Source organism: Sorghum bicolor, chromosome 2 (assembly GCF_000003195.3).
Source record: "Sorghum bicolor cultivar BTx623 chromosome 2, Sorghum_bicolor_NCBIv3, whole genome shotgun sequence".
Lineage (NCBI taxonomy): Eukaryota > Viridiplantae > Streptophyta > Magnoliopsida > Poales > Poaceae > Sorghum > Sorghum bicolor.
This window is the reverse complement of record NC_012871.2, coordinates 64,831,045-64,854,282: the sequence shown is the minus strand read 5'-3', so window position 1 is coordinate 64,854,282 and position 23,238 is coordinate 64,831,045. Positions and strand designations below refer to the sequence as shown.

Genomic DNA, 23,238 nt, shown 5'->3' with positions numbered 1-23,238 from the left:
TTGAAAAATTTTGGGAACTAAACAAGGCCTTATTGTAAATGAACTGTTGCGTCAAAGCAAAATTCTTTCCCTGGTTCAAATGCTGCTTCAAGTTCTTCATAGCTCTGCTGAACTTTCAGATTCTTCGATGCAGTCAGGCCCTCCTGTAATACATGAGAAACAGGTAAACATGCGTGAATACATGCCTAATCACTGCAGCTTAGTTCTTCCAAATGTAAGATAGCTTCCTCTAACACGTCGTTACAAAAAATTGTTGTCATTGGAAAGACAATTAATCAGTAATAATGAATGGTTCATGATCAGAAATGGCTACAACAATAAAAGATGGCAATTGAGTTTATTTTTATCGCCCAAAAAGTTGGCAACAGAAACTGCCTTTGCATAACCCCTTATAATACTGAACCCCATATAAAATAGCCTCTAGGAAGCATAACTAACAATTTTACATTTAGATTCAGAGAGTTACAGAATAACAGATACCTTTTGAACATACTCAGCAACCGTGCTATTTATAATTTTCTTGATGGTTTCTTTCTTCACTTTTGATGGTCCAATTAAGTGTAGAGCGACTTCTTTTGGAATCTTCAGCACCACAAAAGATTAATTTACTAATTAGTAAGCTAGAAGTTAAAACAGCTTCTACCTATATGCAAATGAGTTCAAACTGATATAAACTGAAAGCATTACTTTTGAATGGGAACTTACATCTGGAGTTTTCCCTGAATGATTAAGATAGCACCATGTGGAAGACAATGTCAACAATCGTAAGCAGTGTTAGTTTTCATCTGACAAATTTAAACAACGTATAGTATAATATACAGTCAACCAAACATTAACGTCTTCTATACAGCTTAACTGATATGACATATTGAACTCGTATCAAGTACATCCGAGGTGAATTCAGAATTTGCAGGATGAGAGTACGAATCACATGAGCACAGTTGTAGGCAATTTGAAATTGCCAAATGATGGACTGAAATCTGAGGTTGTAAAAGTTTTAGAACTATACCGCCTTTCATTCGTCGAAAGCCAGGAAGGGGTTGTGCGGCGGCAACATTCTTCGTGAAAACTTTCTCGAAGATAGAATCTGTCATTGTGCCAGATACATTTACCTGTAGCTGCATTTTGTAAGAAAGACAATGGAAAGATAAAATCAAGAAGACATTGGTCAAAACTGTTAAGGATTCATTGACACCTTCCACACAGAGATGAGAACAAAATTCTAGCTAACCTTTATCAGACCATCCTCTTTAGTACACACTGAAACAGAGAAGTCACTGAAAGATACTGACGACTGCATCAGGTTTTGTGTACCTGATAATTCAAATTATTGACCGAGGTCAATACACAAGGATTTTCAGAACATACACAGTTTCAAGGAATTGATAAGGGGAGCCGTACATTGCACCTGAAGCAAACCACAATCTTTATGGTTGGTTCTGCAAGAGAAATTATATAAGCAATTCCAAAGGATTAACTCATTACCATTATGCACTGGATATCACCTCCATGATACATTGCAGCACAAGAGAAATAGATTGGGCAACAATCACTGATTTGGCCATTACAAATCATCCCTAACTACAGTTTTAAGATAAAAAGAACTGTATATGCCAAAAGGAAAAGTAGAAAGCACCAAAAACAACCTACCGTTGTGAAGGTTGTGTGTTTAACAACATTGAACAAGATACAGATGGTAGTCTATGAGAAAATTGGCACTGAAGTTGCATCCCCCTCACACACATTTGATTGGTTATCTGCAGACCAACCTGCATATTCAAATTGTAATTCTCAAGAGAAGAGCTAAATAAGGAAAAGGTAATATTAAGAGATGAAAAGTGAGATGACGTAATGCTAAATTATCCCTTCATTTAGTAATCTTCCAAAACAAATTCCCATATACATAATTAATTTGCAACAACATTTGCCAGTCTGAAGTCGGAACATGTTTTTAGACTTGTATAAGCCTTTCACTAGAGCTGAATAAAATGATATCAGTACCGCTTTCCAAGTTTGATTCTACATACCCAAATTTTTCTGAAAGTCAGAACTCAGTTAAAGTCCTCATTGAGTTATTGTACACACGATCCCACGAGCAAGATAATCGCTGAAGAGCGAAGACTGAACCCTAATTTTCTTCCCAAATCCGAGAAGAAACAGGCAACAAAGTGCCCAACCCAAAACTAGAGCTTAGCTGCGGAGCAGACCAAGATATATGGCCAAAAATATCTCGGCCTAATCTGAACCATTCTAGCAGAATTGCCCAGACAGCGTTACTGAATCGAGATTATCCTTGCAACCACGCAGAGAAGCATCCGACTGAGAGAACCGCTCACCTTGAGGTTGGGGCTGACGAGGGCCATGGCCGCAGTTCTAGCAAGGGAGCTCCCGATGGGAGTGGATAACTCCATTGCTCCGCCTCCTCGGAGGTCGCAGGCTCGCAGCAGCAGCTGAAGCTGAAGCCGCAACTCCCAGCAGCCCCGGTCCCGTCCCTACTCCATCTCTGAGTGGATCGGACGGTTAACTTGAGGTTGTCTCGCACCTTGATCCATCCCAGCCGTTGGTTTCCATATAGGACGGGGGAAATGGCTCCGTGAGCGGCTTCAGTTCTTTCGCTGCGGAGATGGCAGCGGCGGCGGGGGCGGGGCCGTACGAGGAGATGCTGCAAGTGGTGGAGACGTGCGCAGCCCGGATCCGGTGGCGCCTCCGCCCAGCTTCCAAGCGCCGCCTCCTCAACGGTCAGTGCCCACTGGCTTGCTCTTAGTAGCCATTATTATCTCTATTTAGGATTTGCTGTTGACAATAGTCCTGTTACTTGCTTAATCCGCTGCCGCCATGCTGTCTTTCTGCTGCTAAAAACACTTATTTTTGGTGGTTGGTGGATGAATTGTTAGCTCAATCCAATTGCAGAAGGCAATTGATCCACTAAACCAGCACATGATCTACCTTTGTTCATAAGTTTGTACCCCGGACTTGGTCAGTAGCTGCAACTAGGAAGTGATTTAGGGTTTAGTGACAATTTACTGATTGTAAAGTTAAAGAGTTTGATTTGAGGAGAGTGAATGGTGTCATGCCGAATAGCATTACAAGTAAATTGATTAACAAACCCAGTTTTTGCCAGATATCCTGTTTCTCTGCACCGGTTTGCGGCCTGTGGTTCTGGTTGACTATGGTGGCACAATGCCTCAGCTACAAGAAAACCTCTGTAGCCTGTTGCGTCATGCCCGGCAGGTAATTTCATGACTTTGATGTATTAAGTATTTGAATTCTCTGTAATAGTTCAACACAGAATCAGGTATTGCATATGAATCATTTTCTCCACTGCTAAGACTGACAATAAACGATCTCTGGAAAATACTGCCATCTGTAGTGTTTGCAGGTGCATCAGAATGACGTGGTCACTGTTGAAATTTCACACACATGAGCACTGTATATGTCTTTCCCCTTGACTCACCTGGCAAACCCCTGTTCAAAGACATAAGTTTTTTGGATCTTGATAGTGACTAGAAGTTTGTAATTTGTATATTGCTCTGCCATCCAACAGTTACATTTACAACATATATTAATGCCATTTTGTTTCTTTTGCTTAAACAGTCCTCATATTTAACTTCTTGTTATGTTGTGCTTAAACAAACCTGTGACCCATTCAGTTTCGAACTGTTTTCATGACCGATCTACTATCTTTATCTTTACTAGAGGTTATTTGGATTGACATGCAGGAAACAAGCATATTGAATCCACTCCGGGTGATGATTATTGGAGATATGATTTACTTGATCCATGTTAAAGGACTTGCTGAACATGCATCACCAAATGCAAGGTCGCAGCAACGGCTAGCTTTCGTGGACCTAGAGAAAAGCTGTTGCAGTGTATTTACCTTCCTAGACCATACTTTTGTAATTTTGTCTACAGTAAAGTGAATATGTCAGTGTTTGTTATTACTGAAAAGTTGTTTGTATGCAGCTGCTTACAACCATAGAAGACAATGACACTGTGCTGGAGCTTGTATCTATACAAGATCAATTCGCAGCCAAATTCCCTGTAGATCTGTCTGTTGTTGGACCTGGAATAACAAAGCAAATGTCAGGAATTCCACAGAGTACTATTGATGCAGAGTGCACCGACAATCACGTTGAGGACAGGACCTTATTGGTCGTTGATCTGAGTACCTTCCTTGAGAACACACAAATTGCCTTGCCTTCTCTGAATGGGTAATTTCTGGTTCTGTGTGTCATCGAAACTGTAACCATGGGATTCTTGGTTCAATGAAACCATTGTTTGAACACTTGGTAGAAAAAACATTTGCATGGGCGGTATCTTCTCTGTAAAAATGGCAAATTTATTTGTTATATGATAGTTCTAGTAACATGTAACAGAAGTGTGGTGCATATATTTTTTTACCATTGTTATGGATGCTATCTTGGTTAAGTTTTGACATATGATTTGCTCTCTGAATGACATGTTTATGTTTGAATATCTGCAGGTGGCTTTTAGGTTATCCAGTAACGTATTTGGTCCGCAATGCAACTTTTGGGGCAGGCGTACAGAATATCTCAAGGCACTCTCTGCATATCTACCGAGTATATGTGCGCAGAAGTTATCGGTCAGTTGGCAAACAGTCAGAAGAGGAACTGATGAGGTAAAGTGCATCATAAGCAGCCCCACTCGGCCACTCGGCAGTTCCTCTCTTTTCCTTTTTTTCTTTGGGAGTGGAATTTTATTTGGCGTCTTATAACTAGCTGTAGTATGGTTGCCAGTTTTTCAGTTCCTTGTGGCGCGAGCACGAAGCGTGATGAAGAAGTATGGGCCAAATCGTTTATAGCTCGCATGAATGAGAAGCTCAGGCGATGCAACCATGTCTGGGCATCCATAAGGCTAGAGGTCGAGGTTTTCCAGAGCCAGTCTCAGGTAATCGTGTTGTAGTTGAGGTCAGTATGCCTTTTACGGGCTGACGACATGAACTCGTAATACAATGGACCAGCAACGTATCTCAGAAGTATTGCTGCCCTGGGCCATGACCATGAGCACAAATTGCTGCAGCTATCGGGTACAAATAAACGAATAGGATGATACATGCAGGTCATTGACATGGACGTGGAGTCAAGCCCAGCATCGAGTCGGAGACTTGGAAGCAAGAGACTGAAGAAGCCCAATACTCGAGTCACCGGCCCAGAATGGAGTAAGTAGTTAGAGCCCAGCTGCGTCTGGAGACTGCTGTACCCAACAGCTGTAATCGCTATATCAGAGAGGGTGAGATAAACAAACTCATTAGACTTGTCTTATTTTCAGAAAGAAAAAGAGAAAAATATACTCAGACTTGTCTTGGTTGTTGCCGGCGGCCTGCGGCTCAGAGTTCGCCGGCGGCGACCATTACCATCGTTGCTGTAAACACTACTCAGATATTCCCGTTCTAAATACAGTCCTGGATCCGGTATGGTAACATCTGGTATCGGTTAGCCTAAATCCTGGCACACGAGCACCATACGCTCCTCCAAGTCACCAAGCTGGATGAGCAATCCAAGGATCTCAAGCTGGCCAAGGATGATTTCGAGCTTTGGCGGCTCAAGATAGACTTTTGCTGGCAGCAGTTAGGTTCGGTCTTTTAAAGGTTTTGGTTATCTATAAAATGTAGACCGAAATTCATTGCATAATATTGAAGATGTTGCAATTTTCGTCATTTCAGTTTAGTCTCAGTCTAGACCGAACTAACAAAATAGTTTTATTTAAGGTCGTCATAACCAAATACTTTTGAAATTTTGGCATTGATTTTTCTATTTTTAAAGCATGTTTTGGCAGTACAGTATTACACGATAGATGCAAAATAATATATAAGTATGACCTAATGATTCTCAAAAAAAATATAAGTATGGCCTAATACATCCACTTTCCGATGTATAAAACTGAAAATATTTCTATTACCTTTTTTTGAGAAAATTTCATCATCATTACCTAATACCGTAATACTATGAGTAAAAATGACCATTTTTATACAGGAAAAACACGCTCAGTCTAGTTCGGCCCAAACCGATCAGGCGATCAGGCCCAATTTGGCACAAGACCCAGCCCAGTCCAAACTACTCGATCCGGGCTGGATCTGAACCCAAGCTCCGACTCGTTCTCGGGGCGCTCTCCTCTTCGGCTTCGGTTGCAAGAAAGAAAAAAGGACACCTCTCTTAACTCCACGCCGCCGCCGTTGCTGCTCCCTTTTGTTCTCAGCTCGGCGCCTCTCGCAACCCGAGCGCGGTTAGCCCACGCACCGACCCGACGCACGCCACCGTCTCCCATCCCGAATACCTCCGGTGCTCAGCGTCATGGACGGCCTCTCCAAGACCATCGGCGGCGGTGGCCCTAGCGTTCCGGCGGGATCCCACCCCGCGGGCGGGAGCCAGGCGGCGGCCGGAGGAGGCGCGACGCAGCGGACGCAGTAAGTCTGTCGTATTATGCTCGGTGCTCGCGTTCGTGGTTCAGATCGTGACTTCGCGTTACTTTGCCCCCACCTCGTTCGGGTGAAGATTTCGGTGCTTCCGGTCGCGGTTCAGATCGCGACTTTGCGTTACTTTGCCCCCACTTCTTCGGGCGAAGATCTGAGCAAATTTTGCGGTGGACTATTTGTCGATTATAGGGTGATTTAACACGGAAGGCGAAATTTTCATCTTCCGTCGGCTTGGTTTTTCCCCCGGTGACATCTTGTTGGGGGAAAAATAGGCTTTTGTTCATTGGGACCGCGGTGGGCTGTTGCGGATTAGGGTTAATGATGTTTCATTGCGCTATTAGCAACTCGACATTCAGATGTTCATAGTTATCAAGGATGCTTCGATGTGGATTAGCTTGTGGGGATTGCACGTTATTGTGCATATGGTTGAGTAGTGACATTTAACACTACTTATGAAATAGGTCGGAATAGAATAGAATTGGAAGACCCGAGGGGTTATAAGTGTGTGAGCATTAGTTTTCCCCCCTTTTCCTGTCTCCAGTTATTAATCCAACATATGAATTGGCAAATAAGAGCTATTGTTATGATACAATGGCATCGTTTAAATTAGAATTGAACTTAGTTTACTTGGTCTGTATGCTTTTGTGGAAAGTGTACAACCGGATTTTTACAGTATGCTATGTTCAGAGTGTAGTCTTTGTCTATGTTTCCCTTGCCCTCTCTGTTAAGGCAATATGAAATTGTTTGCTTGATGTTTTTAAGATTGGTTGCAGTTTCCAAGCTTATTGTAGTGTGGCACTTCTATTCCTATTCAACTCATCTATAGTGCTTTCACTTTTTGATAAGTTTATCTATTCACATGATTTACTCCTGCCATTGTCTCACAACAGGTACCCGTATGTGACTGGTACTTCAGTCATTGCCTTGAAATACAAGGATGGTGTGATTATGGCATGTGACACTGGAGGTTGGTCCCAGTTTCTCTGCACAGATAAATACCATTATCTCGATGGGGAACTTAATCTTATGTTCTCTTCGCAGCCTCCTATGGATCAACTTTGAGATACAAGAGTGTGGAACGCATTAAGGCAGTTGGCAAGCATAGCATCATTGGAGCAAGTGGAGAGTACAGCGATTTCCAGGAGATCCTGCGCTATCTGGATGAACTAACGTAAATTCCATCACTAACGAGTGAATATGGAACTTCATAATGATTATATGGTGAACTCATGTTTCTCTCTCTAATGCTATGGAAATTTTAAACTCTTCATTTTTTCCTTTCTTTTCAGTCTGTCTGATCATATGTGGGATGATGGAAACTCCCTGGGCCCCAAAGAGATCCACTCTTATTTGACAAGAGTGATGTACAACAGACGCAACAAGTTTGATCCTCTCTGGAACTCACTTGTACTTGGTGGAGTGAAAAAGGGTCCAAAGGGAGATGAGAAGTATCTTGGCATGGTAGGGTCTTCTTTCAAATGATACTACCACTTATTCGTTGGTGTTGGTTTGTGAACATCCTATGCCTAATTCTTGGCCTGTGCAGGTTAACATGATTGGCACCCACTTTGAGGAAAACCATGTGGCTACTGGATTTGGAAATCATCTGGCGATCCCAATACTTCGTGCTGAATGGCGCGAGGATATGACTTTTGAAGAAGCTGTTAAGCTGGTTGAGAAGTGCTTGCTGGTCTTGCTGTACCGTGACAGGTCATCTATCAACAAATTCCAGGTATGAACCTATTGATCTTGGTTACAGATTGCTCTAACATGTAAACATTCAACAAAAGTTCATTTTATGGTTACAGATTGATCTAACCTGTAGTTGAATTACAGATTGCCAAGATCACAACTGAAGGATCAACCATCTATCCACCATACTCCTTGAAGACTTACTGGGGCTTCACTCACTTTGAAAACCCAGCCCAGGGCGCTGTGGGATCATGGTAGATTTATGTTCCGTGCACGCCACGAATCATGCCATGAACTTAGGGGAAAACAATCTGTGCTGCTGAAATTAAATCCTTTGTCGACGTTTGTTCTGAACATCACTGGAACTCTGCATTTGCTTGTATGACATGCTTATGGTTCAGCGAGTTTAATTCCAGGGTTTGGTCAATTGTTGTGAATGTGAAAAAATGGATTGTGCGGTTGCGTTCTCAGTTGCCGTTGTTGTGCTGATTGTGCTATGTTGAAAACTTGAAATGCTAAACTAGTATAGGTAGGTGCCCCTTGTCTTGTCGTCGGTGCGCAAACTCTGATTTCTACGGTGACTCTGCACTGCGAGTGATGACCATCACTTGGTAGACTGTAGTAGAGGTGCAAATGGTAGAATGTAGTAGAGGTGCAAACTGAGTAGGCAAAGCTTTCCAAGTACGGATGTATGAGAGTTTGTTCGCTTGAGCTTTAGGCCGTGTTAGGCCTTGTTTAGTTCCTAGAAAATTTTGTAAAATTTTTCACATTTTCCGTCACATCGAATCTTTATACGCATGCATGAATTATTAAATATAGATGAAAATAAAAACTTATTGCACAGTTTGGTTGGAATTGACGAGACGAATCTTTTGAGCCTAGTTAGTCTATAATTGGACAATATTTGTCAAATACAAACGAAAGTGCTACAGTATCGATTTTTCAAAATTTTTCGGAACTAAACAAGGCTTGTGTAGTACTTTCGGAACTAAATCGATACAAGGCTTGTGTATCGATTTTTTCGCAAAATATTTGCCACAAACAAATGAAAGTGTTACAGTGTTTCTGAACCAAAAAATTTCGCGACACTGTAGCACTTTCACTTGTTTCTGGCAAATATTGTTCAACCATGGACTAACTAGGCCTAAAAGATTCGTCTCATAAATTTCGACCAAACTGTGTAGTTAGTTTTTATTTTCGTCTATATTTAATACTCTATGTATACATTTAAAGATTCTATTTTCGTCTATATTTAATACTCTATGTATACATTTAAAGATTCGATGGGATGAGAAATGGGTGGAAGTAAACAAGGCCGACAAACGAACGGGTTTTTAACGATGAGAAAGCAATACCTTGCATCGGATACCAAAACTACCACTACGATGAGAAAGCGCGATGAGAAAACTAATATAGCAAGTATAGTAACCACATGTTATGCAAGCTGAGGTACACCAAACGCTGAGGAATGTACATGACAAAATTACAAAGGGTGCACTTGCTACATCATTCATGGCAAAACTGTGTCACTGACACTAGAGCATTTGGCAGATTTGTTACAAGGGGGATAAGCTCCCCAGATGAACCACTACTATTCTTTCGTTCCAAAGAGGATGTACAAGGAAAAACAAGAATCTTATTGCGCGCCGGAGTTAAAAATTGTTGCTGTTCTCAACGAATGTCAACAAATACCTAACTACTAACCGTCTATGATCCTCGTTGCTTTCTTTACTTGTCAACTCTATTGCTCCTTTCATTATCCGGGAATACAGCCTCTCGAGCTGTGGCACGCCGTAGCCTGCAGTGAGTTCCATGAAGCGTTGCTTTAGGGCTTCTAGCTGTCCTAGCAAGTCGTCACCAGTAGCCACGGTAGTGGCGACTTGAACGTTGTCAGACTCCATGGGTTCAGGAGTAGGTACTTCTGGTTCTTCGGCTGGTGATTCGTTGGCTTCTTTCGTTGTGCCATTTAACTCTGGTTCTTTTGCAGCTTCTTCTGGGTCAGTTGGCTTTGACAAATCTACATCTTCCGGAGACTTTTCATCTCTAGCTGCCACATCTTTGGTCATGCCTGAAACAACAGATCAACATTTTCCATATAATTATTGCAATCACAGTTAACAAGAAAATGAAATGGTTATAGTTAAGATCATGAAAACTGACTCTGTTCATTTTCAGCACTTTTCTTTTGCCGCTTTAGCACTTCATAACTTTGTGACAGGTTTACTTCGGGCAGTACATTGCGAAGCCTTGCACTTATTCTAGTACCAGAAACCAGCTGAGCAACAGGCGCTGCTTGAAGAATAGAGCTATCTTCATCATCCACAACCTGCTGTGGCCCCCCCTGTAAAGCAATTTTATCACAAAAGGACACCAAACATGGGTCCATCTGTGACAACATACCTTGGACCTGGACAAAAAGAGACATAAGAATGATAATCTGTAGAGGCATTGTGGACAACCCAATGTAGGAGAAAGTGAGAACAAACAAGATACCACATCTCTGAGTTCACATGCTCTACTGACGATCCTAGATCCATTGTAGTCATCCCCATTGTAAGTCTGTATAGGTCACAGAAGTGGAAGTTTGGCATTATTTAAGCTGTCATCCTCAAAACTCTCACCACTTTATTGTAATGCACTTATGCGATGTAGGGCCAAAACATATGCAAACACGAATCAAGAAACTAAGTTCACCAAAAGATGTACCTTTGCATTTGAGACAATAAGATCAATATCCTTCATAAATGCTGCCCTGGTAAGGTACTGTCCAGAGTCCACCCGCTGCAAAACAGTAGCCATATCCATGGGCTTGTGGATTATTGATCGATAGTCAGGCACCTCCTCTTCTGATACCGGGAAGTGAAATACATTGAACCTTTTGTTGTACAAAATGCTGAAAAGATAAGCAGTCACACTATTAGCTCTATCAGGTCTCAAAAGCCAATTGAACACTAGTGTGATGAGATTGCAAGGGATAAAGGGGGGGAAAAAAGCTGCCAACAGAAGCAATTGTTTTTCAAACCAAAGTTAAGAAGGTAGATTTTATGATTTTGAAATATCACAACTAATTGCTTCTATAATTAGAGTAAGCTGCAGACCGGTTGCAGATATCTCGGAGACACATCCTCATTCGACGAACAGCATGCTGCTCAGCTTCTGCCTTAGCCTTTAGCTCAGAAGCCTTAGGGCCCTCCACTTCTTTCGGGGCTTTGGGAAGATCAATAGCAGACTTCTGTTTCTTTGACTTGTTTCTTGATTCCTCCGATTGGAAAGAGAGCAATGACTCAAACAATATACTGAAGTATCTCAATTTATCGTCATAACTTGGATGATCCACTTGATACCTATATCACACAAAGATTTTTATTTTCTTGGTGAAAGATAAGATAGGAGGAAATTCAGTGAACATGACATGAAGCAGGTGACAGATTCACAAATAAAATGTTATATAAAGAACTAAAGTCCAAAAGTCAATGAAAAGAAAACAAACTATTTCCTCAATTATGTGCCTACCATTACAGCATATTTAGTGCCTAGGCCAAAGTAGATTGCTTTAAAAAAAATTAACGAGCAATAACATTTACAGAGATCAAGAGTCGAGTACAGAACTAATAATAAAAGATCAGTAACAAAGAAATAGTAAATAATGGAGAATTAATCCATCTAAGTAATAGGTAGGCAATGATCACTTTATATCTAGCTTACATCGTAAGCACAAGCCAACACAACCCAGGAAAAGTAAGAAAACATTTGGCAAGGAACATACACGTTGCGAGAAGAGAATATAGAAGCACACTCTTCTTCGAGGTCAGTGAAAGCCACTGATGATGTTCCAAGCAATAAAACTGGAAGGTTGGAGGGCAACTCATTCAACAGAGTCAATAACACAGCCCTGAGTTGTTCATGCGCCTGTAACATAAAGAATGAAGTACTTGACTAAATGATCATTATTAAACATCGTCAGAATCATGCCAAAGCAACAAACTTTGAATAACTAAAACAGCATGTCTAGAGTCTACTGACCGTTTCCCACCAAAGATGGAACTGAGGCAAGTATAGAATGGATGGGGTTGTTCTCTTGGCTTCCCCAAAAATATGCACAAGAGCTTCTTCAGGTGTCTTTGCACTTGGATCAGAGAGAAGAGATGGCAATCCCAAAGAGTGAACAGAGAACTTCTCAAGCTCATGTAAAACAGCTGGTCCCACATGATCCTGCTAAGCCAAAAACACATCAGAAAGTGAAAAGGAAAAGCACTTAATATGATACTATCTATTTATTGAGAGGAACAGTCCTACCAGTCCAACACTTTCACCACCACATATCAAAAGGCGAGGTCTATAAACAAGGGGGATGGAAGATCCATAGGAAAGAGCGGAGAACTTGCTAAAATCTATGGATGAAAGGAAAGGGAAAATATCAGAAATTTGTTCCATTATTTTCTCAAGATGCCTCTTCAGACATGGAGCGATAACCGTTGAAAGTGGCCTTGAATGCACAATAGATCCCCTGTGCGCAGCAGGAGTTATTGTAGACATAGCTTCCAAAAAGTGGTACTTCTCAACAGTGACCGAATCAACATCAATGACAAACTTGTCGTCACTAGTGTAGACTTGAGGATACTTCTCTCTAAATGCTCTAATAGCTGCTTCTGTACACAATGCCTTCAAATCAGCTCCACAATAGCCCACACAGCTAGCAGCAAGTTCCATCTTTAGTTCCTTCGGTGGAGGATCCTTCCATTTCCTTGTATGAATATCCAGTATTTCTGATCGAGCCTCATAGCCAGGTAAAGGAAAATAAAACTCACGGTCAAACCGGCCAGGTCTACGCAATGCCCCATCAATGGCATCAATTCTGTTAGTTGCTCCAATCAAAACAACTTGCCCACGTGAATCAAGGCCATCCATCAAAGCAAGCAATGTCGAAACAATTGAATTGTGAATCTGCTCTTGCTTGCTAGACCTCACAGGCGCCAGGCCATCTATTTCATCAAAAAATATAATTGACGGCTGATTCTTTTGAGCTTCCTCAAAAAGTAACTTTAGCTGCCTTTCAGCCTCTCCCACCCATTTACTAAGAACATCAGCTCCTTTGCGCATGTAAAAACTGACCTTCTGGCCAGCTTTAGAGGCAGCACAAGCTAAGGCACGGGCAATCAATGTTTTTCCTGTGCCCGGTGGGCCACAAAGCAGAACACCTCTAGGAGGAGTGATGTGATAGTTTGCAAAAAAATCTGGATACAGCAATGGGAAGAAAACCATTTCCTTCAGAGCATCAATATACTCCGATAGTCCACCTATATCTTTAAAGCTCACATTCTCATCAACCTGCAGAGGCTGAATGTCAGCTCCTCCCTTAGAACTTGGTCCAGCAGTTTGCACCCCAGGCATGAGTGAAGTAGAAGTGTCGCCCTGATGACCCCAACCAGATGCTCCAACACTCAGGCCCCATGCTGCTGGACTATGCATGTCCAACCCACCCATCAACCATGGCATACCTCCCCTCCCACTGCGCATCCATGGCATGGATGGACCCTCGTCTGGCTCATCCACAAGAAGGGAGTCATCTGAATCATCTGGCAAAGAGAAACGAGGGCGCTTATGCATGCGCGACCCACCTTTTTTTAGATACTTGCTGTTCTTTGGACCAATTCCGTGAACTAGTACTCTACGAGGAGATTGGGGTCTGTGCTTTCCTTCCTTACGAGGGGATGGCCTACGAACCTCTGAACGTTCCCTTAAATCATATCTCCTCCTTCCTTCTTGCTCTTCCTCGCCATCTTCATCATCTCCATCTCCTTCAGCTTCATCACCTCCATCAACCTCCTCATCACCAACATCCTCTTCAATCTCATTGCCATTTTCTCTTTGATCTTCTGCACCTTGTTCTTCAGAGCTTTCCTGGTCATCCTCAGATTCATGGTATGGATGCAGTCTTTGTCCTCGCAAAGATCTTCTAGGCCGTAAACCTTCGCGGCGAGGCATGGAGTTAGACAACTTCTGGCGCTTTGGCCTAGCTGACACTTCATCATGTGCAGCATTGTTTCCCCCTTTACTCTTTGAAGATCGATATCTAGGTCTCTGTAAAGAAAAATGTGAGATAATTCAATAATAACCAGTAAATTTAGTTGCCAGTTGGAACAGGGGGGTACTAATGTGAACAACATTTCAGGAACTGTAGAAACTCACCATAAGATCATGATCTCCCGTACTGGAACTATCTGTATCATAGCCCTCCAGATTTACAGAAATCCTTCGCTTTCGCGTTGAACGGCGCAAATTTGCTGCAATAGACTATAAAGGAAATTATCATAAGCTAGCCAGCTGAGCACAAAAAATGGAGTCCTTTCAAACAGACAGCCATCCTTCATAATATGCAACAGCGGTCCTCAAACTTGTTCGGCTGTGTCACCTAGGTCCCTAAACTTTTAATTTGCAAATCCAGGTCCTTGAACTCGTTAATTACGCCACACAAGGTCAAAATATCACTAATTAGCATATGCTTGCTTGTGTGTGTGAGAGAGAGAGAGGAATAAGATGATGTTGCAAAATGACATGTGGCTCCACAGTGATATTTTAACATTGATTAGGTGACAAACAGTAATTAGCTAGATTTGGATCTTGAGCAATCCACTGGTGGACTTTACTCTTTTAAAAAAGGAGCAGATGAACAATTGGTTAACGTTGGCATGTACCCTAGCAATAAAAGCCTATTGACAATCTGGTTTTTTGTTTTTTGGGCAACAGCCAGTGCAAACATGCAACCATGCAGCCTTTGTAAAAGCATAATATACCTCGTAACAAAAACCGCTACATGAGCGATAGGAATTTAAAACAGATTGAAATATAATAATCATGACAACTCCAACTGTTGGATTTAATTAAGTAATAATTCGCTCTTTCCAAAACGTAAGCTATTTTAGTTTTGTCCTAAGTCAAACTTCTCTAGCTTTGATCAAGTTTGTAGAAAAATATATTAAAAACAACAATACCAAATAAATACACTATCAAGATATTGCATGGAAGATTTAATCATTTAATGAAACTAATTTGATGTTGTAAATATTCAATCAATTTTCATAAACTTGGTCAAAGCTAGAGAAGTTTGACTTATAGGACAACTAAAATGACGAACAGAGGCAGTATTTTCTGTGAGCAACAAATAGTGACGTCATCAACCCTTAAATCCACACTGAAACAATTTTTCTTCTAGAAACACACGCCCACCCCAAAAAAAAAGCTCTTTAAAATTGGTTTCTAGAAGATTGATGAAACAGAAAACAGAGACGTTACATGATTTATTGAAAACCCACTACAGAAGAAATGCATGTACACAGGTTACATGATTTATTGTGATGCATAATTGTATCAGACACAGCACAAACTACAGAAATGAGACAGAGATGGCAACCATTCAACCAAAATGCCATGGGCATGCAGGACCTCCAAATTATTAATTATCCAACAGTTCAGCATAGAAACAGTGTGCTTATCAGATATTTAGGCCTGTGCATAATAGACCATAAAGCACGCCCATCAAGGCTACCGAATTCACAGCTACACACAAGTTTCAAAAGTTCAAATGATGCATAAATATTAACTTACTGTCAAATGCATGCACACATTGCCACTCCCACACATGCAATTATCAATACAAACAGATCACCACGAAGAACATGTGAGAATAGATGTTCATTAAGCATAGGCAGACAAATTAGCTTACATCAGCAGGTGGCGGACGTGCAGCTGGCTTGCGAAGCAGTTTCTTAACAATCTGTGATGCAGTAGTTCGCTTCTTAGACTTAACCTTCTTCCTCATGGGTGGCTTGTAGTACATATAGCCACGACCATAGTACTTCGGACGCTGCCGCAGCCGGTCACTAGTCCTCACCGGCGTCACTGACGCGTCCCCCTTACCCTCCATCGCCACCATCCGTCCGTCCTCCTTAGGTCCACTTCCAGACCATGCTGCCCATTGCTCCTCAGATTTAGGCCAAAAAGCCCCACGATTGCAGCCAATCCCCAAACCCTAGCCCCGAATCCGCCAACCTGCATATACACAGATAAGATATCAAACGATACCAAATTTACCGCTAGTGCATTACAAAATGGAACCTGCTGTTTATTTTTCCACACTGAGCAGTCCCAAAAAAAAAACACCGAGGAAAAAATCAAACACATGAACAAAAATACGAATCCGCCCCCACCAAACTCCAGTCAGCCAATCACGAATCATCCAAAATTCATACAAGCTAACGAAAATCCACCCCACGCCAGATGTCCGAGCTAAAACCCCACGGAAATGAGACCAAAATCAGCGCGAAAAATCAGGGGAAAATCCAGAGTCCGTCGCCGCCGGGTGCTAACCTCACGAATCCGATCCGTGGGGGCGCGGGACCTTCCGAGCCCGGGCGGATTCGAGGCGGCGGCGGGGCAGCTGAGGGGACGGAGGCGAGGCAACGCGACTCGCGAGGGTTTCCTATCTTCCTTCGAGTCCGGCCGGGGTTTCGAAGCGGAGAGAGATGCCGAGACGACGCAAAGGGTTTCGGGTTTCTTTCCTCTCCACGGCCGCACGCGCGAAGCACGTGACTGGGAGGCCGCCTCGGTCGCAGCGTTCACATGGCGCTAGAGCGGGTGCGGCTTCTGACAGGTGGGCGTTATGGTATCTCCGGGCCCGGTGGCAGTGGGTACAGGAAGTCTGACTTGGGATTAAATGGTTGAGGGGATAAGTGGGTGGGATTTTCCCAGGCGTTGGATGGAGATCGGACGGTGGAGATGTTTTTCCAGGTTTATGGGGAGGTATGTGTTAACGGACTCGTGTACCGTTGGAGAGAACACATTTTAAAGTAGGAGTGGGGGTGTCTACATGTCTCTCTTGTCTTCCTCTGCCCTAGGATTTTCTAAACCTATAACCAACCGTATATGTGAAACCTATCACGAAGACAATAAAAAATATATAGTTACAAATAGAAAAATAAAGAACAAGAATATCAATCTATAAAACTTTCTTTGTTCCCTTTTACCAGACGTGCAAGCGTTTTTTGGTTTGGCCACAATAGCAGGCGCGAAAGAGAGTATCGAGTGAACTAGTCATTACTCTGCCTACTCAAAAAACGGAGGGTCAGCATGCATGTATTGTCGTACGGGAAAACAGAGGAAGTATGTTGCATACAATTAATGGGAAAGCGGCATGAGTATTAATCGCCAGGAAATCATGGATAGTAAGGCCTTGTTTAGTTCATCCCGAAAACCAAAAATTTTTCAAGATTTCTCGTCGCATCGAATCTTGGGACACATGCATAAAGCATTAGATATAGACAAAAACAAAAGCTAATTACACAGTTTGTCTGTAAAATTATGAGATGAATCTTTTAAGCCTAGGTAGTTCATAATTGGATAATATTTGTCAAATAAAAACGAAAATACTACAGTGTCAAAATCCAAAATCTTTTCGGAACTAAACAAGGCCTAAATATCGTATGAAGCTCGTATTTCTAACTTTATGGATCTAAATTACTGTTTATAAATAGTAGGAGGATGACTCCATATTTATACTCGATTCTTTTGTGTGTTTGCACAGGTTGTAGCTGTTTAGTATTGCTTATAATTATGTTACATTGAAAAAAAAATCATGTTGCGTAGTTCCATCATCACTTGACTAGAGATAGTAAAATGTATGCAACCAATGGAAGATAACCTTATGATATGAACAAGCATATAAGAAAAGCCAATAGCGTCTAGCATCAGTATAAGTTATTATACTTCCTCATGTAAATATATAGTCCATTAGGAGCATGGTCCTTAAATAAAAAAAGTTATAGATTATGAAAGTATTTCTCTAATGAATCTAGCAATTCAAATCTATACACGATTTTTTAGATATTTATGGTGTAAAAACTAAAAAAGGTTTTTCCAAGACAATCTTAGATAGACTTATATTTTAAGATAATTGATGGTGAAAACTCATAAAGGCTATCCAAGACAAACCAGGATAGAAGGAACTGGCAACATTAGTTTTAGGGTCTCTCTCGTGCATATGATTTTCCTTGACAATTTCTCTCGCTGTAATGGAGGAAAACTTCCCACATTTTCAGAGCCAGTCTTATGTAGATGTAAAAATCAACGAGGGAGAGAAATCGGTGCATCGATTCATATTTTCAGCATGTAGAAAAACGTATGGTTCCAACCGGCCGTATAGAGCCCGTGACAAGAAATCTCACGTACTAATAACTGTATAGTCGCCGTCAAGTCACAACCAGACAGTACGACATATCCGCCGCTGAGCTCAGACAAGTAGGCAACCACCAAACGGCCACCCTGTTGTACTTGCCCCCTCCAAAGACGGCAATAGTGCCCAGACCTTTTTGGCCTGCGGAAGCTTCCTGGCTGCCAAGAATCGCAGCATCTGGATAAATTTTCTAACAGCACCGTACAGTATTAAACCCTTCTACAAAGTCGGATAACCTGAACGTTTAAAAGACAGGATAAATGGAAGACCAGTTGCAGAATTAGCATAAACTCGAGTCTCAGACAAGGATAATACTCGATCCCTAAAATTTGGCATGTATGTTTTGCCAATTTAGCAGATGAGCTATACTACATATTTAACCTCAGGCCTCAACAACACCATGGAAAAAACAAGACCACTTGGCTTGTGAACTTGAGGTGGTTATTGATGGTACCGAGGTGACCCTATGAGCAACAGCAACTTTTCTTAATCATGTGTCACATTCAATAGTTCAGGCGCAATTGTGAGTCCTTGCCACTTTGTACGTCCAACTGATCAATCGTCGTCGTTGTCGTTGTTCGCATCGTGATGATTGTCACCATAGTCAACCCATGGGAGCAGTGATTCAAGGAAGACTACCGCAGGATTACGCCCAGCGACTTCACGGGGAGCACGGAGCCTCTCAGGTCCAGCTTCTTGTTCAACAGGTGGCATCTCATGCACCATTCCTGGACCGACCATGAATGGTCGTAGTTCCTCTGGTGGGAGGGACGGCGTTGTGTCAGAGAAGTCTGAAACAAGCAGATGAGAGTACCTGCAAGGTAGGGGGGCAACCTCAGGAAAAACTCTACTCGGAATGTAGTCTAGTATAATTTCTAAAAACATTGTATTATACAATAATACACAGTCAATTGAGTATCACTGAAACTAGGAAGGTTACATGTACCACAATTTTCTAAACACCACAGATGCAAAACTACTGCTAAGTTGCGATAGCATAGCTATGCTAGATCAACCCTATATTTTCCATATAACCTTTCAAACTGTAGGCAAAATCAACAACTCTTGTTGCTACCAAAGAGTCGTAAGCAATGCGAAATTATGCAAACAAAGGGCATAATGGATAAGAACAGTCATGTGAACTCTGATTTTGCACAGATTTCAGAGGAACTTACTCATTCTTCTCTGATGAGAATGCCTCCTTTCTAAGACATGCCCAGTCCTGGGCTTCCCTGTTATCTTGCTTTAGTGATTCAATCACCAAAAGAGCAGCCTCTTTCAGCAAGTTCTGCAGTTCTGGGAATCTCCACATGATATAATGACGTTCCACATATATATTGATCATATGCTCAAGTGAAGGGCTTCCCGGTTTTGCTGATCCAAAGAACACATTTCTGAGTATTTGGGTCCATGATGAGTCTTTCAGAGGAGCCTTGTCAACTATCTTGCGAAGCACCATAGGATGAAGCATAAGAGCTTGCTTCATGAGATCAAGAGATGTTGACTTGTCAGCATCATCAGAACACTCTGATGCTGCATCGCGCTCAAGGTAAAACCGTGCAATAGCAAGAGAAAATGAAAAATTTGGAAATAACCACAAGGAGTTATCACACTGGTACTCTTCTGCAAATTGCTCCAGCCATTTGTACTGTTGTGATCTTAGAGCGAAGTAATCAATGCAAAATAGAGCACCCTTTGGATCATCAGAGTCCAGTGACAACAGAAACTTGCAGACCTCTAAAGCAGACCGGTGGCAGCCACGCCTATCCAGATTTTTCATGTGACTAAAGAGTGCTGTAAACAGTGGCTTATTTGTGTCATGGCTGAATTTCAACTGGTAGTTGCCCTGAAGTGGGCTAAATAAAGGATGCCAAGCACACTCCAATGCAAATAGACATTTCTCCACTGCATCTGCTGATGATTGATGCTCTCCAGAATATTTGAAAAGTTCAGCAAATGTCAACAGTGATTCTGGATGATATGGATATTTCCCTAATATAGCTGCAATAGCATTGAGATCATTTGCTGCTTTGGCAGCTTCAAATAATTCTTGCACATGGCTGACTGAAGGATCATATGTGTACCTGCAAACAATTAAGAGCTGTTATTAAAAAGGTCAACACATATATGGAACTAGGAAGCTAAGACTTCTTCCAGATTCACACACATCTTCGAAATTGCACTTTGTTTATGCCTTAAGATGTTCTACAATGCTACGACAATATACCACATGCAAAGAGGGTGTCATACAAATATTAGACACAAGAACAGATACGATATGACCTCACCTGAAGTAATTCAAACCATTCTTCATCTCAAGAAGATCCATTGATATCGACTTATCCCATGGTGGCCAGTAGCTAGGTGGAGACACAAGAAGAGTTTTTCTTGGATTATGGACAACACGCCTAGCACCACGTACTTGCCTTGAACTGCTTGGCATATTCCGTTGATTTTCAAATGAATCCACTACCTTTGATCCAAAAATGCGTCTCATCTCATTTTCACCCTTTAGATGTCTGGGGTCTATTGCAAGAACACAGGATGCCCCATGAGTAGCTTCATTTGTCTCAATTTCCTTTCCAGCTGCCCTGTCACTCTGATAAGATCTTTGTTGTATTGGATTGTTTTCAATAGCTTCCAGAATTGAATCCAACGACTGTGCATCCTTTGACTTTGTTGATGATGGCTCTGCCTTGCTCTTTTTTTTCTTTTTCTTTGATTTTTTGTTTGTTTCAGGAACAACATTTGCCTTCTTTTGCACAGAATGTTTCTGTTCTGTATAGCTCAAAGCTTGAATTATTTCTGTTTCATCTTCCTGTTGCAGAACAAGAACAAAACATTAACATCAAGTCTGATTAATACAAGGATCTATTGAACCCTGGTGAGGACTGTAACATGATAGCTGAGCTATGATATGAAGCAATGAGGCAAGATTACATCATGAAAAGTGGGTCAAAGGTTTCATAACCATAGTTATTTTTGTTTCTTATTACACCTTTAAGATCACAATTACAAGAAAATACAGAACATAACCTGCAACAAATAAATGAAAACAAATGTCCTGACACATTGAATGAATCCGAGCAAGCCAAATAATATTTCTTTTAAGTATGAAGTAGAAATCCATACTTTACCAGAAAATTCCTTTCTACTTGTATCTTTTCCATAGACATGTTTACCTTCAGCTTCTATAGAAAGCATTGACAGTTCACAGGAAGGGCTCGGGGATACCAGCTTAACCAGGTATGTATTTTTTATGTATACTTAGCCATCTCCTCATTTGCAGAACAGAACGGCACTTTACCCAACTCTTAAGAAATAAAACAAACCTCAGATCCCATCCAACAACTTACTCGATGCTAAAAGGTGGACAAGTAGCAGCTCCAATGAGACCGAGAAAGTCATCACCACAGTGCAAAAAAGTAAATACACTGCCAATGGTTCTAAATATTAGCACTGTGCAGCCTTGAGCCTTTTCTGATCCTTTTCTGGAGTTATATTAAGTATATATATCCTCCAATCAACCATATACGCATGATTGGAACCTGTTTCCCTTTCCTCCTTCCCCAACACTGAAATCAAAATCGTGAAATTCACATACAAGGACCTTCTCTGTTTGCACCTAACAGTTTTATCATTGACGTACGATATCTCTCGGACACTACGAGCTCAGCACATTGGGGGCGATTGCAAAAAGTGCTACTACTACAACCTAACAAGTATAAACCCTAACGAGATGATCATCGGTGGACCGGAAGGCACGCACCTCTTTATCTTCTTCGTCGCCGTCGCCGTTGCCGTCGTCGAGGAGATCGAAGAGGTTCCGCGCGGAGGAGCGTGGAGGAGAGGCCTCGTCCTCCGCCGGCTGGTCGTCGTCGGCGACGTCAGTGTCCAGCGGGGCGGCCTCACGCTCCTGGAGAACTCGCCGGAGCAACCTGGCGGACATGCCTACGGCGAGCTGGGACGCGGGTTAGGGTTTGGAGTTGAGCTTGGGTGGTCAGGCGAGAGAATTTTGAGATGGAGATTGCCGAGGAGAGTTTTGCCTTTTCCGGACCCAAAGGGGAACTGTCTCGTTTATCGGAGGGGCGCGAGGACGACTTTTTTGGATATTGATGGCCCAAACGAAGAGGCTTCTTGTTAATGCCAATTTTTGTAACATCAAATTCACAAGTCATTATATATTTTTTTATATAAATTTTGGTGACAAAGAAAATCCTCAAACAGTTTTTAATTAGATTATACCTCTAAATATTATTATCCTCTATTTGGATTTCTCGTTAACTAAAGATGAAGAACAAGATTAACATACAAAATATTAAAAAAATCATTAGAATAGTATACTTTATTCAAATATCTTTAAATAGTGATTTAGATAATGGATTTAAGAAAAAGTCGTAGATACTCTGAGTCATTTAACTTAACAAAGAGGATAAGAATAACGAGGGTGATCCTTCATCCTTGTGTTCTTGGAGGGTTCTAGAGGGAGTGAGAGGGATGAACTTAGATGGAATAAGGCCGCTAATATGTCAAAGGGTGTGGATGTGGAGAGTGAGAGAGAGAGAGAGTGGAAGTTTGATTTATTGGGAATCATGACTCCATGTAAATCAGACAAGCGACCTGACATGTAGGCTTGAAGTGCCGAGCTAAGGACAACACATTATTGTACATGAAATGATATGTCGAACATCCTAAGTGATCATGGACGGTCCGTCCGGGCACATTGTCTATGAAAAATGTTAAGTATGTGGGCATGTTCTCATGAACTATCCAATAGCGCACCGGACTGTCTCGGGGACATAAGAGAGCTTGAGAAATTCAGTTTGGTGCATTTGCAAGTCTTCCAAAACTAAATTAAATTGCAAATGATGGTTACAACATGATG

At 41.7% G+C, this 23,238-nt stretch overlaps 5 protein-coding genes across 10 annotated transcripts; 2 read left to right on the top strand and 3 right to left on the bottom strand.

The window, feature by feature from the left end:
- LOC110433095 (trigger factor-like) lies at positions 1–2,514 on the bottom strand. Of its 4 annotated transcripts, none has more exons than XM_021454735.1 (8): positions 2,337–2,514; positions 1,651–1,769; positions 1,402–1,439; positions 1,232–1,314; positions 1,010–1,118; positions 706–719; positions 481–582; positions 1–143 (listed from the first exon to the last, which is right to left on the bottom strand). In XM_021454735.1, the coding sequence occupies exons 1-8, from the start codon at positions 2,409–2,411 to the stop codon at positions 30–32; spliced, it is 654 nt and encodes a 217-aa protein (XP_021310410.1). In that variant the 5' UTR covers positions 2,412–2,514; the 3' UTR covers positions 1–29. The 4 variants fall into 4 exon arrangements, with proteins under 4 accessions (XP_021310410.1, XP_021310412.1, XP_021310411.1 ...); XM_021454737.1 differs by having other exon boundaries at positions 706–707; positions 2,337–2,485; XM_021454736.1 differs by having other exon boundaries at positions 1,010–1,112; positions 2,337–2,467.
- Positions 2,488–5,440, top strand: LOC8063886. 3 transcript variants are annotated; one of them, XM_021454732.1, is made up of 7 exons: positions 2,488–2,738; positions 3,122–3,231; positions 3,720–3,869; positions 3,964–4,211; positions 4,484–4,639; positions 4,758–4,908; positions 5,080–5,440. In XM_021454732.1, exons 1-7 carry the CDS (start codon positions 2,624–2,626, stop codon positions 5,185–5,187), a joined length of 1,038 nt encoding a protein of 345 aa, XP_021310407.1. In that variant the 5' UTR covers positions 2,488–2,623; the 3' UTR covers positions 5,188–5,440. The 3 variants fall into 3 exon arrangements, with proteins under 3 accessions (XP_021310407.1, XP_021310408.1, XP_021310409.1); XM_021454734.1 differs by having other exon boundaries at positions 2,590–2,738; positions 4,758–4,928; positions 5,080–5,202; XM_021454733.1 differs by having other exon boundaries at positions 4,758–5,440.
- On the top strand, positions 6,146–8,595 carry LOC8059004 (proteasome subunit beta type-4). Its single transcript, XM_002462615.2, has 6 exons — positions 6,146–6,424; positions 7,324–7,400; positions 7,475–7,604; positions 7,723–7,894; positions 7,980–8,165; positions 8,270–8,595. The coding sequence occupies exons 1-6, from the start codon at positions 6,312–6,314 to the stop codon at positions 8,381–8,383; spliced, it is 792 nt and encodes a 263-aa protein (XP_002462660.1). The 5' UTR covers positions 6,146–6,311; the 3' UTR covers positions 8,384–8,595.
- On the bottom strand, positions 9,537–16,683 carry LOC8059003 (ATPase family AAA domain-containing protein At1g05910). Its single transcript, XM_002460478.2, has 11 exons — positions 16,493–16,683; positions 15,849–16,174; positions 14,315–14,419; positions 12,422–14,206; positions 12,149–12,337; positions 11,892–12,034; positions 11,224–11,469; positions 10,832–11,018; positions 10,619–10,684; positions 10,286–10,532; positions 9,537–10,193 (listed from the first exon to the last, which is right to left on the bottom strand). Exons 2-11 carry the CDS (start codon positions 16,056–16,058, stop codon positions 9,778–9,780), a joined length of 3,594 nt encoding a protein of 1,197 aa, XP_002460523.1. The 5' UTR covers positions 16,059–16,174; positions 16,493–16,683; the 3' UTR covers positions 9,537–9,777.
- On the bottom strand, positions 18,487–22,302 carry LOC8063885 (transcription factor 25). The gene is made up of 4 exons (XM_002460477.2): positions 22,123–22,302; positions 20,642–21,171; positions 19,529–20,437; positions 18,487–19,167 (listed from the first exon to the last, which is right to left on the bottom strand). Exons 1-4 carry the CDS (start codon positions 22,300–22,302, stop codon positions 18,909–18,911), a joined length of 1,878 nt encoding a protein of 625 aa, XP_002460522.1. The 3' UTR covers positions 18,487–18,908.

Coding starts and splice junctions, on each gene's coding strand:
- LOC110433095 (XM_021454735.1), bottom strand. CDS start 2,411: ATGGAGTTATCCACTCCCATCGGGAGCTCCCTTGCTAGAACTGCGGCC. Junction 1,770..2,336: donor TCGTCAGCCCCAACCTCAAG/GTGAGCGGTTCT, acceptor TTGAATATGCAG/GTTGGTCTGCAGATAACCAA. Junction 1,440..1,650: donor AACACACAACCTTCACAACG/GTAGGTTGTTTT, acceptor TTTCTCTTGCAG/AACCAACCATAAAGATTGTG.
- LOC8063885 (XM_002460477.2), bottom strand. CDS start 22,302: ATGTCCGCCAGGTTGCTCCGGCGAGTTCTCCAGGAGCGTGAGGCCGCC. Junction 21,172..22,122: donor GCGACGAAGAAGATAAAGAG/GTGCGTGCCTTC, acceptor GTTCTGCAACAG/GAAGATGAAACAGAAATAAT. Junction 19,168..19,528: donor TTCTCATCAGAGAAGAATGA/GTAAGTTCCTCT, acceptor CCTACCTTGCAG/GTACTCTCATCTGCTTGTTT.
- LOC8063886 (XM_021454732.1), top strand. CDS start 2,624: ATGGCAGCGGCGGCGGGGGCGGGGCCGTACGAGGAGATGCTGCAAGTG. Junction 3,232..3,719: donor TGTTGCGTCATGCCCGGCAG/GTAATTTCATGA, acceptor ATTGACATGCAG/GAAACAAGCATATTGAATCC. Junction 4,640..4,757: donor TCAGAAGAGGAACTGATGAG/GTAAAGTGCATC, acceptor TATGGTTGCCAG/TTTTTCAGTTCCTTGTGGCG.
- LOC8059003 (XM_002460478.2), bottom strand. CDS start 16,058: ATGGTGGCGATGGAGGGTAAGGGGGACGCGTCAGTGACGCCGGTGAGG. Junction 11,019..11,223: donor CTCCGAGATATCTGCAACCG/GTCTGCAGCTTA, acceptor TTATCTTTTCAG/CATTTTGTACAACAAAAGGT. Junction 10,685..10,831: donor TTATTGTCTCAAATGCAAAG/GTACATCTTTTG, acceptor TGACCTATACAG/ACTTACAATGGGGATGACTA.
- LOC8059004 (XM_002462615.2), top strand. CDS start 6,312: ATGGACGGCCTCTCCAAGACCATCGGCGGCGGTGGCCCTAGCGTTCCG. Junction 6,425..7,323: donor GGCGCGACGCAGCGGACGCA/GTAAGTCTGTCG, acceptor GTCTCACAACAG/GTACCCGTATGTGACTGGTA. Junction 7,605..7,722: donor CGCTATCTGGATGAACTAAC/GTAAATTCCATC, acceptor CTTTCTTTTCAG/TCTGTCTGATCATATGTGGG.